Source organism: Petromyzon marinus, chromosome 13 (genome assembly GCF_048934315.1).
Source record: "Petromyzon marinus isolate PM22_M1 ecotype Great Lakes invasive population chromosome 13, UKy_Petmar_22M1.pri1.0, whole genome shotgun sequence".
Lineage (NCBI taxonomy): Eukaryota > Metazoa > Chordata > Hyperoartia > Petromyzontiformes > Petromyzontidae > Petromyzon > Petromyzon marinus.
Genome location: NC_133679.1, coordinates 7,656,827 through 7,674,430, shown reverse-complemented (window position 1 = coordinate 7,674,430; position 17,604 = coordinate 7,656,827). Strand labels below are relative to the sequence as shown.

Sequence of the window (17,604 nt, the reverse complement as noted above, 5' to 3'; positions counted from 1 at the left end):
GATCGAGCATATGAAAATGTAAATAACTATGCAATAAAAGAAAATCTAAATGTACAAATCTTGTCGAGTACGGGTACTACTCGGTGTTAGAGTGGATTAAGGAGGTTAGCAAACTGCACGATGGACCGAGTAAGCCGAGTTTAATTCCAGGCAATGACTCTCCCCAGTGGTGATTTGATGTATTTAACTAGTTATGGGCTTCCCCTACTTTCACCTACTCACTTCGACCAGCATGGTCTAGTAAGGGCAAATAACCTCCGTGATTTAAATGCACGGGAAGGCCTTTAGCCAGCAGTGGATTGACAATAGGGCTCTACAGTATATTGTAATTGTATAACTAAACTTAACGGAAGTTAACAGAGCTGCATTGTATAAAATATACATGATGCAGTATTGATATGTATTCTGATATGTAATGCTAAATATAATAAATAAATAAAAAAACATGTAATATATGGCTTCATATTGCTACGGTGATTTCCTCTTATAGTGTTGCATTTTCTTTTTAACATAAACCCAATTAACACCTGCCTGGTGTTCCCAGCCGCCCTAGGGTTATCATTCTACATATATCAGAAAAAAATAAAATTCATTCCCCACATTGATCTTTAATGTGCAAGAAGCAGATTTTTTTTATCTTTTAATTTTTAACTTTCAAAATTTACTTTCAAATAATAATTTAGTCCCTAGGGTTTTAGATGTATCCTTTGACTATTTTCTCATTTCCTTTTTGTTTTTGTATTATATTTTTAATTGCCTCTGTAAGATGACGGATCCAGTCACTCAGAGTGTGCGTGCATGTGTGTTTCTATATATGTCCTTGTGCCTTTTTGGGGGATATTTTTTCGCCTATGCCTGCTTGTAAATTATTCATTTTATTGCAGAAAACATTGGTAATAATAGTGTGCTGGCACTGGGTGGAATGTTGCATCACGGAATCAGGAGAGGTGGTGGCAGCTTGAGGAGGCATTCATCCAGCAGCGGATTGATCATGGCTTAATGGTGAATGATAATTTGTCAAGAACGAGCCTCATTAAGTTGCAAAAACTCCACTTCAGGGGGGAGGGGGTTCTGCATTTGGATATGTACAAATAACTATGCTCAATGTGTTGTGTCCATATTGTTGCTCTCTAAATGTTATTCAACGTCAGATTTCTAGTTTATTGATTTGTTTTAAGAAGTCGACGCATTGCACGGCTACCACTCCCCCATTTAAATGGATTTCATATCCACATCATACATCAACGCCATTGGGATTTTAACAGCACTAAGGTGGCAAAGATCGGCAGGTATGATGTCGTAATGGATGGCACGTGCCCCAATTATCCCGTTGTTTTCTCCGATTAACATGGTTGGCTATGTACGTTGCAAAAGAAGTTCAACATTCATAGATATAAATACGTTTAAAGATTAAGAGGACACCATGGCCAATGCCACCGCTTCCTTCCTTCAGTTAGATCCCGTCGTTGTAACAAGCCTGTTTAAAAAGGAGGACGTTATTTGTATGTGTTATCAATATGATCAAAATCGATTCCATGCAAGAAGCATCATCATGGTCATCATCGGCACGTGATCTATCCACTGCTGGATGAATGCCTCGCCAAAATTCTTGTCATCCTTCACAGTCTTGTGGTGCAATACTCCATCGAGCTCGTGGGTATGGGCCACTCTCATCGCTCATCTCCGCAGTCGTTGTCTCCTCGAAGGTGAAGAACCCTCCCGAGGCTGCAACTTAATCTTCACCAGCCATTGTCCCTCCTAGCCATGTGTCCGGCCCAAGCAGTCTTACTTATCTGACCAAAAGTTGACTTGGAGCTTTCGTGACTGCAGGAATTACTCTTTGGTGCTTTCGGTAAAGTCACGTAGAAAGGGAAATAAATAAATAATAAAACACGACGCTTCTATTGCAACACAAGCAATCGTCTTCAGGTACGAATGAATGAGAAAACAAACCTAGTAAACTTTAAAATATAATGCAATACAACACAGAGAGTCGGCTAACATAACAGTCAACACCCTCACTGGTTGATAACGTTATTCTGACCAGTCAACACGATGTCTCTAATTTGCGTTTGCTCTCATAAATCATCCACGTGCTCCTCTTCCCCGTCTCTCAGAGCAATCCCGAGCGTGTGCCGCCCCATGCTGCTTTGAGCAATTTTCAGGTTGTCTCTCCGTTGTCAGTGTCCAACATTTCAGGTCCTGCTGTCGTTGCCTGTGATGTGCGCCGATTGACTGACATCTGCAAATTATCACGGGTTCCTGTTGCAGACGCGTGCGGTGCTACGTTCACGCGTCTGTCTGTCTGCCCGCGTTAGTAGCTGCCAGCCGAAAAGTATAAATAACGTAGGTGTCAGCGATCTACCCCACGCAGCGGAATGACAGGGGTCAACGATCGTCCGCCGAGGTGCCAGTGCTCTTGAACGTAATTGTCCTTCTTTCGGAAGCAATTATACAAATCAACGCGCTGGCCACCGCAAGATTTTAACCGATATAAATGCTGTCAAGTGGAGGCGGTGGTGCATGCGCGTGAGTGACTGAGCGGGGTTAATGTCATGTCGGCAAACTGAGCTGTCAGTCGACGTCTGGGGTGAAAACTTTGCGGCAGTGATAAACACGGCACTCTCTGTCTTAAATGCTTTGTGTGTGCGGTAAATCTGATGGTGTCAGCTAAGTTTGCCGTTAGATGCGTGAGACAAAAACTATTTTTTAACCTGACGCTTGCTTTTGATTTGGCGGAAATAGCTTTTGAGCATCGTGAAATGTCCACAGTACAGACCTCTGCCAAGCCCAGTGAAAGCTTCAGTCTGGCTGCACGAATCAGGAGTATTATTACCAGTGCAGTATATTGGTGTTGCTGTATTCTCAAGATTGTATGATGTACTTTTTAAAAATGACCTCAAAGTTTGGGGGTGCATTGTATGTTCCAGAACATCTTCTAATCTGGAGAATATGGTACATGCATGTGAAATGTATGTATGTGTATGCATGTATGTATGTTTACATATACATACATTGTGGGGAGCGGTAGTGTAGCGGTTAGCGCGCTGCGCTATGAACCCGGCGACACGGGTTCGATTCCCGCTCACGGCCAACACCAGTGGCGATTATCTTAACCGGTCCCGGGCCTCCCCTAGGTCGACTCAGCCTCAAATGAGTACCTGGTGCGGTGTGTAAACATTGCCACTAGGGATACAAAGGCGGTCGGGCGTGGCGCTGGCCACCCACCCCCTCGTGTACCGTTACCGGCCTTCATAGGTGCCCGCTAACAGCACTTGCCCCTACAGTCTGTTAAGGCTATATGGGGGATCTTTGTCTTTTTGTATGTTTAACTTATTTCGCACCCTACGTAGCCAACCATGTTAATTGTAGGTGCGGGGGAAGGACAACAAACTAAACATAAAAAACAGTTCGCATAAATTATTTTTCTATCTAGATTTGAAAGTGCATAGCTCCAGTGGCTTACTAGGAAGAGGGATCCAGACCGTCGTTGTGAGGATGACTGGAGTTTGCGTGATGGTTTATGGTCCTTGACGAGATCAGCAAGATATTGTGGCAAGCATTTTGTGTGTCATGAGAATTGTATCCTGGGTCGTGATAATTTTTAAAATAAAATAAATAAGCAAACTTTTTTTTACATCCGTCCATGTAAATATGAAATTATGTTTTAGTCAATTCGGAATTCAGTCTTCCGGACTACGGTTAACCAGCAGCATTTGGTTCAGCGAGTAAACTCTGGACTGGTTTCAACCTCCTGGTCTTATCTTGCTAATTGCTACTGGGTTGTAAGTTGTAATATATTTTGTAAACAATCAATAAAAAGGCCTTCATTGAACAGTGGATTTATAAAGGGGCTGTAAATTACCATAATGCTTTGCAACAGGGCATAATGCGTTTTTCATACAACATTCTTACTTGAGATGATTTTCTGGAACAGGTTTCTCTTGCAATGTTATATTCACGATTCCTGCGTTTTTGTTTTTTTAGACCGGGGGTACTATTCATCAACATTAATTAATGCAACGATGATGCAAAAATCACGCAGAGATCTTTAGCGTCAAGCAGTCATGGGGATGAGACAGTTGGCGTGGCATTGGGAACTTTTATACCTAAAGGAGAAGAGTTTTTTGTTTTTTTTTTAAATCAAAGCATTAGGGCGTGCATCACAACTTCGACTTGCTAATCTGCAGCCAACATGTGCAGGACTGCACAGTCGAGTCACGGACTCAAATGTAACGCTCAATATATATGGTAATTGATAAACGCAGGGAAATGTTAGCGCAGTGTTTAAAACATTGGGCAATAATCGAGTGACTTAAGTTCGATTCCCAGCTAAGGCAAACATCAGTGGCGAGTGGCATTTACATCCAGCAAACGGCCTGGTAACATGCTCCACTGTCCAAACTGCCCAGGATGGTGAAGTATGGTCCGCAACCCTCATAACTGCCATGGCATGTGCAGGCCTTCATTTGGCAGTGGATTCATAAAGGGCCTGTACATGAAGATTGACATCAATGTCTATACATGCATGCGTGGTTGTCAAGCTCACTAAAGTGCCAACACTGACGTCAAGTTTGATTGAATACTCCATCTTTCAATGATAAAAATATAATATACCAACCACATTCACGTTGTATATTATTCGACTGAAATGTAAAGTATTCAATAAGACACCACGTGTACTTTAATATCCGTTCTGGGAAAAAAGAGATAATTCTATATATTAAAATAACTATCCCAGTGCATTTCTTGAGAAATGACAGCTGGGAAAATTATATGTAGTCTCAGGATTAAGGTTGGATCAGGGGTCAAAACGGAGGGATTCAAGCTGTTGGAGAGCATTACACCAGAGCTTGCTGTGTGTGGACTTGGTGTGTTATTGAGATCGCCTGCCCCAAATTAGTCCATTCACCCACAACCAGTTTCCCCTGCACCTGCTCTGCACATCCGCTCGCTGTTCTGCATTTGTCTTTTTTGAAGACCCCCGTCAGGATATGGCGTTTCGATAAAATCAAAATAATAAACCCAACATGACCGCCAGTATTATGAGTGGGAAAACAAAATGTATTCGTTTTTTATGATGGATTCGCTTTTGAATGTGCTCTGTTTTTTAAGCGAAAGATAACGCTTCTGTTGTGCGAGCGTACACACTGCAGGTTTTGACATTTGTGCAAAGCTAGTTAGTTTATCTCGTTTAACCAGGCGAGAACGCAGAAGATCGGGATAGCGTCATTTGACCCGGGTCACCGAAAAGACAAAGAGAGAATAAAACAAAATACAGCAAAGGAAATAAAACAAATCAGAGAAGAACAACCGTATTAAAAATGAGAAATCAAAATACTGCACGTATATATGTCAATATCAAATGTAATAACATTGCCTAGAATATAAGTTGACTGTAAAATTATTTCTAAAGCATTCGTAGTAATGCAATTCTGCAACCCTACCTGGGCATATATGATGTGTTAGCTCATGACCAATCAATACGCTATTGCAATATAAAGCCCATGTAGTACAATTGCGATTCCGTTTATTTTCAAATGTATAGTCTAATGTACCCGTTTCACTAAAGTAACCAGAACCAAACTGCTACTAAAATATTATGTTTAATATTTACTGCATTTGTGAAACAATCTTTTTCATAACTTAAATGCTGTTCTAAATATCAGAGTAAATCAAAACAAAGCAGATTTCAAACACATAACCAGACAGCCGCCGTCTGTTTATCCACATACAAATGCAGGTGTATGCAGACACATCTGTTTCAGCAAACACACACTAAGGCGCACTTGTGAAGGGAAGAGCAAATAAGATAGAGAGGGGTTTTTTTTTACGCGGTCTGGTGCACGTGGGTCTTCAGTGTGCATCGCGTAAGGGTTGCAGCACGTCACAATCAGAATCTTTATCCAGAATCAGAATCCTTATTTATCCTGGAGGATTCCGATAAGCGACGAAGCTCTTTTTCACCGATGTCCAGTGCGTAATTGTGCGGCGCGTGATTGAGCACTCTGCAAGCATATAGCGCACGCACCTGCAGTGTGCAGGACACGCAGGACGTAAGGCTGCTGCACTCAACTGGGTAAGCGCGCCTCGTGTGCCGGAGCACGTAATTGTGCAGCACCCAAGTGTGCAGCACACACAACCGCAGCGCGTGCTGTGCGAGTATACGCATGTAGCACCCTACGTGCAGCACTTAGTGTGCAGCACACATCAACTGCAGCGCTCACTGTGTTAGACACACACACACGTGTGCAGCACGTCGGCGTGCAGCACACACAGACTGCGGTGCGCACTGAGTAAGCACACGAGAGTAAGCGTGCGTCGAGCGCGCCTCCTCTTCCCCGCTCGCTCACCCTGTAGTAGTCGGTGCTGTAGACGTCGCGCGACATGCCGAAGTCCCCGATCTTGACCACAAGCCCCGCGCCCACGAGGCAATTGCGCGTCGCCAGGTCTCGGTGCACGAAGTGCTGCGACGCCAGGTACGCCATGCCCGCTGCGATCTGGCTGCCCATGTTCAGCATCTGGGCCTGGCTGAGCAGCCGTGGCTCGGCCTGCGGGGCGTCCCCCATGAACACCGCGTCCGGGCCACGCAGCCTGGGATGCAAAACCCCCAAGGTTAGGGGCATTCTCCGTTCGTTGCAGAGATTCCGCGGTTCAAACTGCCACGGTGGCGAGATGTTAACTACCTCGCCCGGTATACAAGAGGTCTTGGCTTTGATCCCGAGTCTGACGCATGCTGTATATTTGGAATTTGCGTGTCTCTCTCTCCCCGTGGTCGCGTGGATTTTTCTGCGGGTACTCCGGTTTTTTCCCTCCACATTTAGAATCAGCATCACGCGTTTAGAGTATTTGGCTGCTATACATCTACACATGATAAGCCACTTCGTTGAGCGATCATTTGTGGCTGGGTCGCTTCTGAAAAAGAGCTACGTAGCTCAGTGGGCCAAGCCCGGCAAAATAAAAAATAATTTAGTTTCTAAATCAAGCAACCGCCCGGGTCAATACCGCCGGTGCATTAACTGTAGCAATACACACCGTCTGTCTCACTTCACAGTGGACGTTCAAGATCCTGTGACGCCATTCGCAATAGTGGGCCATTTGTGTGCCAGCATCATGGTCAAAATTATATTTTTTTATTCAAATTTTTTTCGGAAACCTCTCAATTTATAAAGAGCAATAATCGTCCCCTACTGTGAAAACTTGACAAAGAATTACGAGACTCAGTGAGGCTTTCCTGGATCAATAAGAATAATAATACAAATAGTAAAACGTGACTGCGGTTATTAGTGATGGCCTGGAACGTTGGTATCACCGTGGGGCTGAGTAGTAGAGCATCTGTCTCTTGTTTCAGAGCCTACCGGCTGGCCTGGTTAATACTGCGGATGTGTGAACCAGATAAACATGTGCTGTGTACTTCACAGTGGACATTAGAGACCCCATAAGGGTATTCGACTCTGCTCGTCTGAAACATTGTGTCTGCGATATAGCCTTGGAGTATACGTTAGGTGCAAATGCAACATGCACTGTGCTATTGCTTCAATTTGAACGAGCCTCTTGCCAAGACTGTTTGTGTTGTCACCCCACCATTGCTATGTTTAGTAGCTTGCACAACTTTTCTTGATGACAAGAAGGTAACAAAGGCATAGCGTGGTTTGGCTCCTGTAATTATACTATTTTTTTGCCCATGTTGTATGGGGAGTGGCGGTATAGTGGTAAGGACACCGTACTATCAACCTGGTGATTGGAATTGAATTCCCAGCCATGCAAAACATCGGCGGTGAATGGTATGAACACTAATTCTGGACGCCTTCACCAACCCACAATGACCAGCGTGGTGAAGTATGGTCAAACGATCCTCATGAGCGACATGCCACGTGGAAGCCTCCATCTATCAGTGGATTGACAAAGGGCTGTGAAAGCTGGCCCATGAAAACCTCACAAAGCTCAATTCCGGGAAGATTCTGCTTGGATCTGAATCCAATTTCCCGATTGAGAATTTTTTCCCTTTGTGTGCATTAATGGAATTATTAAATCCATCGTTCACCTACTATATATACAATCGGAGTAAAATACGCTTCTGAACGTAAGACAAATGTTTTTTTATCTTGTAGCATGATTGTTCTGCTCTGACTTTAGTCGTATTTCCCTGCAGGAAATACTCATATTGGTGAGCCAGGTCACTCTTGCAAACGACACTCACGTCATGGTCTCTTGAGTTGTCACCTGGCTAAAAAGAAAAGTTAACTGCAGTCCACTGAAACGAAAAGCCACGCAGGTTTAGAAACTGTACGGCCAAATGGAAGTTTCAAAAGCTGCCCGCATTGTCGGGGCGTGGGGGGGGGTGTTGTTGAAACGTACATTTGGATCGTTTAGATTATTTGGCTGCTATAAATGTCCACGTGACAAGCCACTACGCTCAGCTATGATTTGTCGCCAGGTCGCTTCTGAAAAATACGCTCATAGCTCAGTGGGCTTTACCTGCTAAAATAAACGTAGATATATACTGGACAGCGATTTGCATACCTTTCCTATACTTTGCACACCTACAGTGTTTTCCCATCGTTGTAACTTTCTGACCCGCCCCCAGACTGGGCATCTGTTAAAAAAAAGAGCTTTATCGCTCATCAGATTCCCCCGGTATCAATGAACATTCCGATTCTGTTATCGCATTCGTCGAGAAGGTCGCACCTGAGGAACTTGTTGAGGTCGCCGTTCTTCATGTACTCGAACACCATGATCAGGGGTTCCCCCTCCACGCAGACGCCGTAGAATCGCACGATGTGCTCGTGCTGCAGGTTCGTGAGAAGCTCCGCCTCACGGTAGAAGTCCTTCCGAGCCCCATCGCTCAGGTCCTTCAGAGTCTGCCCAGCGGCAAGAGTTTGTGTTTTTTCTTTAGTCGCGACAAAACCAACACGTTGAACGACGGCGACGACAACAACGAACCTCCGATTTCCCCCCGCATGCACGTACGCATGTTCAACGTCTTTCGCATGTTGAACGTACGCATGTTGAACGTACGCATGTTGAACGTACGCATGTTGAACGTACGCATGTTGAACGTACGCATGTTGAACATCTTACGCATGTTGAACGTCTTTCGCATGTTGAACGTACGCATGTTGAACGTACGTATGTTGAACGTCTTTCGCATGTTGAACTTACGCATGTTGAACATCTTACGCATGTTGAACGTCTTTCGCATGTTGAACGTACGCATGTTGAACATCTTACGCATGTTGAACATCTTACGCATGTTGAACGTCTTTCGCATGTTGAACGTACGCATGCTGAACGTATGCATGCTGAACGTCTTTCGCACCGCACACAGCCGACCGCGCTAACTGGAGGCGATAATCGGAGGTGCGCACCTTTCGAATGGCACAGTTGGCTACGTACGGTGCGAAAGAAGTTCAACGTGCATACATATTGAACGCGGCAATAAACAACAGCAAGCGAACAACATTATCAATGACAAAAAACATCAACAGGAACAAACTACCACAGCGGACATGGCGCCCAAATGCCGTCACGTCTTATGATGCTTATCGACAGTACAACAATGAAGTACGTGAAGGGTAGAAGAAGATCTGGGGAGTCGGGGCAGGAGAACAAACTCTAAATAATATTTTATGACTTTCATTGAACTGACCAAGATCCTAATGGAATTATGATTTCTTATCACACAGTGAGATGTTGATGGATGTGTGTAGATCATAAATACAGTTTTTTTCACTTTTAAAATATTATCCAACATTTTCATCAATTGGGATTTAAGCTATGACACCCTAACACAACACTGGCTTCGAAAAAGATAGAATTGCCAGTGTCTCTTTTCTATTTATACGGGACAGATTAGCAATCCAAGTGTCCTGCGTGCTGTTCGGCATCTGATGTTTCACTCCACGTTCTGGGGGCCTTTTTCGCGAACTGGATATTTCATTCGTTCCGAATCACACGCAGGATACAACCAGTAAACACATCAGCGATCTCATACAGCACAACCGCCGACACACCGCGCAAATCACTGCTCACTTCCAGGAACAGAATTGTTTTAAGCCATCCGAAATGGAGGCTGAACGTTCCACACGTTACAACGGCAGCAACTCTCGTGATACCGCGCACGTGTTTGTAATTACCCGCGAAGAACGATGCGTTTTATGGAAGACTCTCATTACATTTGCCATTGGGGTTTGACTTTATCCAAAGCCTGGCCATTGTTCAGTCCTGGCTGATGCAAGTGAGTATTGTTACTGCCAGCAAGCTCCTGGCTGCTTTTAGCACTCATTGCTTTGGTCGCCTGCCGTGGAAACAAGACGTTGTCTCGGCACGTCTCGCAAATGCCAATTGTGGAATGCAACATTGTCGAATCTAACATCGTCGAATCTAAAAAAATGGAATTTCTGATGCCTCCTATGGGATTTTCTTTAACCCAGTGTTAATATAGTCAGCGTTTTCATTGTATTTTAGTCATAGTCTAAATCTAGTTAATAACAACCTGTGGATGTTTATTTGAGTCTTCGTCTGTGGATTCCATTTAGTCGTTCTCTTAATCCAGTCAACATTTAGTCAAACACTCTTAGTTATAAATGTTGGTGTGAGTGGAATGTAATTTGCCCCCTCCAATATTATCAGGAGACAGCTGTCATTTTAATATTCTTGTCACGATTCTGTAACCAAAGCACTAAAACTAATCTGGTTTTAAAGTAATACATTGTCAAGGTAATATGTATTGTGAGTTTTTATTTTAATATTCTCGATAATTTAAACAATATGCTGGCGAAATAATTACATTAACAGGAACATCAATTGAAAAGTTAGGGCAACCGTGTTCGCCTACTGTTCGGTGTTGCAATCTATTACACGTCTTCCACCGTTTCAAGTCAATTCAATGTTTATTTGTTACACAGGAAAATCCCGTGTAGCCAGTTACCCAACTAGTTGTTTCGGTTGCAACGGCCCCGCAGCCACTAACAACAGAGTTATAGTGAGCATGTAAATGCTCACCCCGAGCCCTCAATACTCTGATAGTGCGCTGTTTTTGAGTTTCACGCCTTTTGGCGTCTTCTGGTCCAACACAAATGGAGACTAGGCTCTAAGAAAAGCCGTCTCGGGTGTGGACCAATCAAATTCAAGGACAGTGCATATTATTATCAAAGTTGTCTCTTTTGTTTGCATTTTGACTGCTTGTATTGTGGTTATTGCAAACATGATGCCTTGAATAAAGGTGTCAGTTTTTTGTGCCAGTTAAAAGGGTAAAACCTATTTCTATAAACAGAGATATTGTTGAGGGTTGAGAGGAGCCCAGCCAGGAGCCAGCCAGGAAACTCGACGCATATAATATATATTTTTAATCATAGTGTGAGAGATATATCTATCGTATGACCAGTTTTGGTCTTTCTTCGAGCACTGCAGCATCCAATAACGTTACTAATGTATCTTAGTCTGCGTCTTCATTCCTACCAGCGTAGTTACTTCTCGTCGTGGTAAGCCAAGCTTAGTTCATAGGTGGCGGTCGCAGTCCTTATCGCGACCCCGTAACTTCCCTTCGCTTGCAGACGTCGTTGGCTAAAAATAAAATAAATAAGGCCTTCACTGAAGATTATTTTCGTCGCTAATTCTGTTCGCAAGATTAACACTGCCGTGATGCGATTGTGCACGGAGCGCGTTGAGGCGATTGAGCGATTCTCTGTGAACACGTGGCTTGTGGTCTGTTGGTGGTCTGCGATGTTGTGGAAAAGTAGTCTTTGGCGCTGTTCCATGTAAAATACTTTTTTTTAAAAATGTTTTTGCTCGTACATGTTAATTTTACTATTGTAGTGGGCCTGTTAATGTGTGCATCCGCTCATAGGGTTTTAGTTTCATATTAATAAATACATGGGACCCTTCACCGTGAGTTTGTATACATGCACCATCCACATCAAAGCTACACATGATACTGTTAATCCACGAATACGCTTTCAGATAATAAACTATACATGTGATTGTCAGGAAATGTAGTTCTTAGGAAACATATTGTAATTGGGTGCATATATCGCGCATTTTTGTTAATCCACGGCTGGATGAAGTCCTCCCCCGCGCCATACGACTTTACCACGCCGGTCAATGCGGTGAAGGCGTGGAGCAGTAGCGTCACAGTGCAACAGTCCGAGACACAGCACAGCCTCGAAACTACCGATGACAACCCGGCACGCACGCACGGTGGTTGTCCATCCAAGCATTATCCAAGCTCAAACCTGCTTAGCTTCGGAGACATGACCGAGATTGGGCGCATTCCCTGTGATTCGGTCAATCTTGTTGGTAATATTTCAGAAATGACGTTTATTAAAAGCGCCAGGTGCTCGTGCCTTGTAGTACAGTGCTGTAAAGGAGACTTGATTAGAATGAGGTTGGAAGCGATGCTGCCGCGTACGACTGCTGCTGTGGTTATAACTCTTCCCTGCCCTGGGATCGGAGCGCGGGGCACTTTGTGCCACTACTGTTTGTTCGCTGTTCGCGAGCAGCTGCAGACGGGAGGAGCCGACAGTGTCTCCGCTCTGCCTAATAGGGGGTGGGGGTGCAGGGTTGGCTGGAGCAGTGACAGCGTCTCGCTGGTTGATGGACGCGGAGCTGTGTTGTGGGCCGCGGTTACGGGATTGCACCTGTGGCGCAGCGTTGCAAATGGGCACACGAGTATCCAAAATCCTTTGACACGATCTTTCGATTCGCCATCGTTGCTCAAATAAACAGAGCCAAAACGTGCGTGCGTGTGTTTTCACTCCAATCGGAAAGGAAACGTAATCCAAAAATAAGAGACCGCCATTACGTACATGAAACATTCTACTAAATCTACCGAATTTTATTCAGAATTCTGCCAGCGTTCGGATGGGGCACGCGGTATATCTTTCTTACTGCCCGGTTCTAAGAGCGTGCGTACATCATACTGGCTATTTTACATTCGGTCCTCTTTATTGTTTTCATTAAAAGGGTTCATGCGGTGGCTTTCAGATGCCTCAAATGGTATTTTAAGTAGGGGTAATCAGATTTGTATTGCCTTTTTTTGTATCAGTGCCACAGTAAGTGTATTGGGTATACCATATCGCTATAATAAAAATGTTTGTTTTGTCAGACTTCTGTTGACAGATGTTGTTTGTCTATGGTACTCTATTTTTTTGACAAAGTTCACCGAGTGAATTGCATGGTTATAGTTTGATTCCCAGACACGGATAACATTCGTGTACAGTGAAGTATGGTCAAACAATCCCCATGAACAACACAGCACGGGTAGGTCTTTATCCAGCAGTGGATTGACAAAAGGCTGTAAAATGTTATATTTGTCATCATAATCAAGCCAAGTTTATTTGCTTAACCAGATTGATCTGGGTAAGGTATGGCAAAGTGGTATGCCCATTTGTCCCATATGAACATTCTTTTGTATTTTCCACTAATCTTGTTTATTTGAAATGTCAGTGGAAATGATTACCTGGGAAAGTGACCGGGAATTAAACTGTTGCGGAAAAATGTCAAATGCCTTCATTTGGGGGAAATATTTTCGTTAACGGGAACAGTCACATGCAGTGTCTCAACCAAATAAACCCAATCATTTGTAACAATACACACAGTATGTCCAAGAACATGCTGTTTGTTTAACAGTGACTTTGTTGTGTTGTCATCAGTTTTGTTAGGGGGAGAACGTTCAGCATGACAAAGCGGCCGGTCGGCTATATATTGGATCGCAAGAATGCTAACGGTCATCATGCCTTGCTTTTGTTTGCGAAGCAGTGCTCTGAAGCCTGACAGATATCCAAAATGGATGTTGACTTGCTAGTCACAATGTCTGGAATAACAACAAAGCAGGGGGTGGTGGGAAAGATACTCCCACAGAAAACCAAATAAATAAATGGATGTAATTTAGTTTAGAAAAAAATAAGACCAGCGTAAAAAAATGCAAATTTCGAAAAAATGTATCATGTGTCTCTCCAGCATCAATATGCAGGTCTGTGAGTACACATCCATGTTTATCTGTTGTGTGTGTATTATTGTGTCCTGTGTTTTTATTTGTGCTCAGCAAAAAGTGGTCAAATTTAGTACCCACCGAGACATTCTAAATATTTACAACAGCACACTTATCCATTTCAGCATATGGTGTCGATGTATTTACATTAATTCTCAGCTCGTATGATCATATGAACCCTCTGTTATACTAAGACGCCACTTCTCAGGGATCCAAGGGCAGAGGTCAGAGGTTGTGCATGGAATTGGACCTGTTCATAAAACGTTTTTCTTGATGGATCATGTGCTGGGCTCCTGCGCCAAATGTGCTTCGTCTCAGAGTATTCGAGATACCTTTAGAGAATTGTGTCAATGAGGAGTACTTCGTGTATTGCATCCGAACAGGAAGTTCTGAGTGTGTTTTGTCGTCGTGTGTAGTTTATGACGAATTGTCTCATTGTTTGGATTCCTCAAGCAAAGAAAACCCCAGAGCAGCAGGAGAAGAGATTATTTTTATGATTTAGAATTGTTTTATGATTATACTTGTTCACCCAGTTATCCAGGAAAACCTCACTAAGTCTCAATACTATTTTTCAGGAGGACCCTGCCCAAATTTCAGGAGGACCCTCCTGCTATGTGTCATCACAATTGAGTAATTTATCGGTAATTCTTCAGCATTGGGATGTTTAGCCGATACCAATTGCATTGCATGTTTTAGCTTATGGGAGGAAACTGGAAAATCTGGAGGAAAATCGAGCAGAACCGGGGGAGAACGTACAAAACTCCACGCAGAAAGGCGCTTGAGTTGGCAATTAAACCCAAGCCCTTCTTGCTGTGAGGCACAAATGTTACCATTGCGCGACCCTGCCCCGCCCTGTAGATAAACGATCGATTAGTCAGTAGTAACAAGTTGTGTGTAAAGCAGACTCTCTCCATTCAAAGTGTTCGTGCCAAGCGCCATTCTCGGCACGCATGTCAGCGCGTGTGCTTGTGCAAACCGCGGTGACGGGAGCCCATTGTAGCGCAGGCAAGAGCGCGCGGTGCCTCCACGCGACTCGTTGTGGTGGGGAAAAATCTGGCAAGGGAGCACCCCTCTGGCGGTGGGCTCACCTTTGCGGCGACGAGCATCGGCTCCTGGCCGACGTCCAGGCTGGAGCACTCGGCCAAGTACACCTTGCCGAATGCACCCTCCCCCAGCTCGCACATCAACGCGATGTCCTGCCGCTTGATGTGCGGCACAACTGGGGCGTGCAGGGAGGAGGATGGAGGCGGATGAACAGACAGACGTAGACAATTGTGAGCACGAGCTCACACGGTCGTGTGTGCGCGTGCGCGTGTGTGCGTATATATTGTATGTGAAAATAAGGAACGAATAATAGCTTTGCAATATTCATGACATGCGATTCTGCTCTGGACTAATTGTCACCCTGCCAAGTTTATTGAAATGCTAAATGCAGCTTCGCTTGAACATCAATAATTGGCACCACAACACACGTGGCTTGGCTTGCAAGGCATGCATCCACAGTAGTTACAATGGCCTTAGTCGTTGACGTGTGCACAAGATGAACTGCTTTTTGCATGACACATTGCCTTTTGTGGTAAACCAGGCTAAACCATTAGCTCTCATTAAGTAACCTCACAATAGTGCTGTAATTCCCATCAGCGTAAAAAAAAAAATCGAGTGGAGGTCGAGTTACGTCTTGAAGTTGCGTGCTGTTTGTGTGTTGCTTGTGGGTTGAAAGGTTGTGTGGGGAATACAAAAAAAAAAGAGTGGCTTGATCTCACGGACCTTACGAGTGGGATTTCTGTGGCCACGGCCTAATTGTGCGAGTTAAGGGAAAGGCCCCCTGTAGGTCTCACCCAGGCTGACCCATGCAGCCTCAGCAGTCTGGCCCCAGAGCCCTTTCCCCCCCCAAGCCCAAAGCCCCCAAAGCCTCAACCCTTAATCAATGGCTGTGGGCCCGTTAAACCACATCCCTGGGCTCTCCAGTCTGTACCTGCCACAGTTGCTCAAGGTTGTGGGGCATATACACGTTACGTGTCACCACTTGATTCTCAGCAAAAGGAGCTGCGGCATTGAATTGCTGTTTTTGGGAAAAAAAGCGCACTTAAAAAAAAGTCGGAACAAGATATCGTTGTTGGGTTTGTAAATCCAAATCTGGACGATCGCCTCCCCATCCTATGTTGTCCTGGAAGATGTACCATACTTCAACAAACTGATCAGTAGTCACATTTTTTTTTAAATTTGCGTTAGATCGCGTAAGCATGAACGTGTCGTTAAACCCCCCACCAATTAGTAAGGTTTGTCACGTAAACAAAACGACACGTTTTATATTTACGCGATCTAACCCAACACCCACCCCCCTTTTGTTATTGACATATATTGGTCACGAAAGCTTACGACGCGTTGAACGGACGGCTCGGTTGTAGGTTGCTGAAGTTGCTGGCCGGTGGCTAGCAACACTCGCCGCTGATGTTCATTGCAACCAGGAAATGAAAGTCGCGGTGTGGTTTGGTTTTAGAGTGCAGTGGACGAAGCGCCTCGCGCACTGCTCCATCCCACAAAGACGCCGTGGACTTTCTTGATAATATGTTTAATTGGTAATAATCCGGTAAATTGTGAGTCAGTGTGAACTTTGACATCTCAAACTAATTTTGAACCTTCCAGCATACGTGTGCAGTGTATTTAAAAAAAAGCAATTCTAGCGCCTACCGTCCGAAGCCTAATTAAAAATAAAAGCTTTTGCGCACATTGCCAGATATTTCAGGGAGCTAACGAACAGTGCGCATGCGAATGGTGTGCGTTTGCCTTGCAAAAAAAAATACTCACAACTCAACAGTCATTAGTCGCAAACGCTGGCTCATAATGTGTTAATTAGAGATGCGGAGCTTGTTATCACAGAGACCGCAAGCACGGTGCCATGCAGTCTGACGCGTGCGCTATTGTGAGGCTGGTGGAAAGTGCCAGGCTGTCGGGGATGTTTAATTACGGCTGTATCAGCTACCAGGGCGAGAGGCGCGCGTGCGCCGATGTAAAATAAATTACGTCTCAAAACCTGTTGGTTTCTTTTGCCTTGCGATATAACTCGGGTTTACATTAAAGCCATCGCCTTCATTGTTGTTAACGCAAAAAAGCACACTCGAGGGTTTGCTGACCAGTTATTTTGAATCACCGTCGTTGATTGATAGTTGTTATTACTGAAAAGCTATTTTTTTAGGGATAGATTTTTCTCGACAAAGCGTTCAATATACACTTAAAAAGAGTTCACTTTATAAAAGAACCGCCACCTTTTAAGCACTCACGTTCAACCAAACTCCAAAAAGTTGCAACCACATTTTTTAAAAATGCGATGTCCTACTTGATCCATGCCACGATCACACCGACATGTATACATTGTTTGGGTTAATTTCACATTCCTAAGGATCATCAAGTAAACCAGTGGGTTATTAATAATGATTCCTCTTCACCCGCATCCATTATTACAAGAAATATCAGAATCTTTATCAGAATCCTCGACTGCAGGAGAAATTGGATGAGCTATGAAGCTATTTTTCACAGATAGCCAGTATGGGTTCGTCAGCAAGTTACAAAGGGGCAAGCAAGTCACTAAATGTAAAAAAAAAAAATATTAAATT

General features: G+C 44.1%; 1 protein-coding gene across 6 annotated transcripts in view; it reads right to left on the bottom strand.

Moving 5' to 3' along the window:
- Positions 1-17,604, bottom strand: part of NTRK2 (neurotrophic receptor tyrosine kinase 2) — a 77,632-nt gene that overhangs the window by 24,595 nt on the left and 35,433 nt on the right. For all 6 annotated transcript variants that reach the window (XM_076066826.1, XM_076066827.1, XM_032953288.2 and 3 more), the window contains 3 exons: positions 15,079-15,209; positions 8,689-8,861; positions 6,354-6,594 (listed from right to left, as the gene is read on the bottom strand). In XM_076066826.1, the coding sequence (XP_075922941.1) occupies positions 6,354-6,594; positions 8,689-8,861; positions 15,079-15,209 (545 nt within the window). The remainder of the gene's footprint in view (positions 1-6,353; positions 6,595-8,688; positions 8,862-15,078; positions 15,210-17,604) is intronic.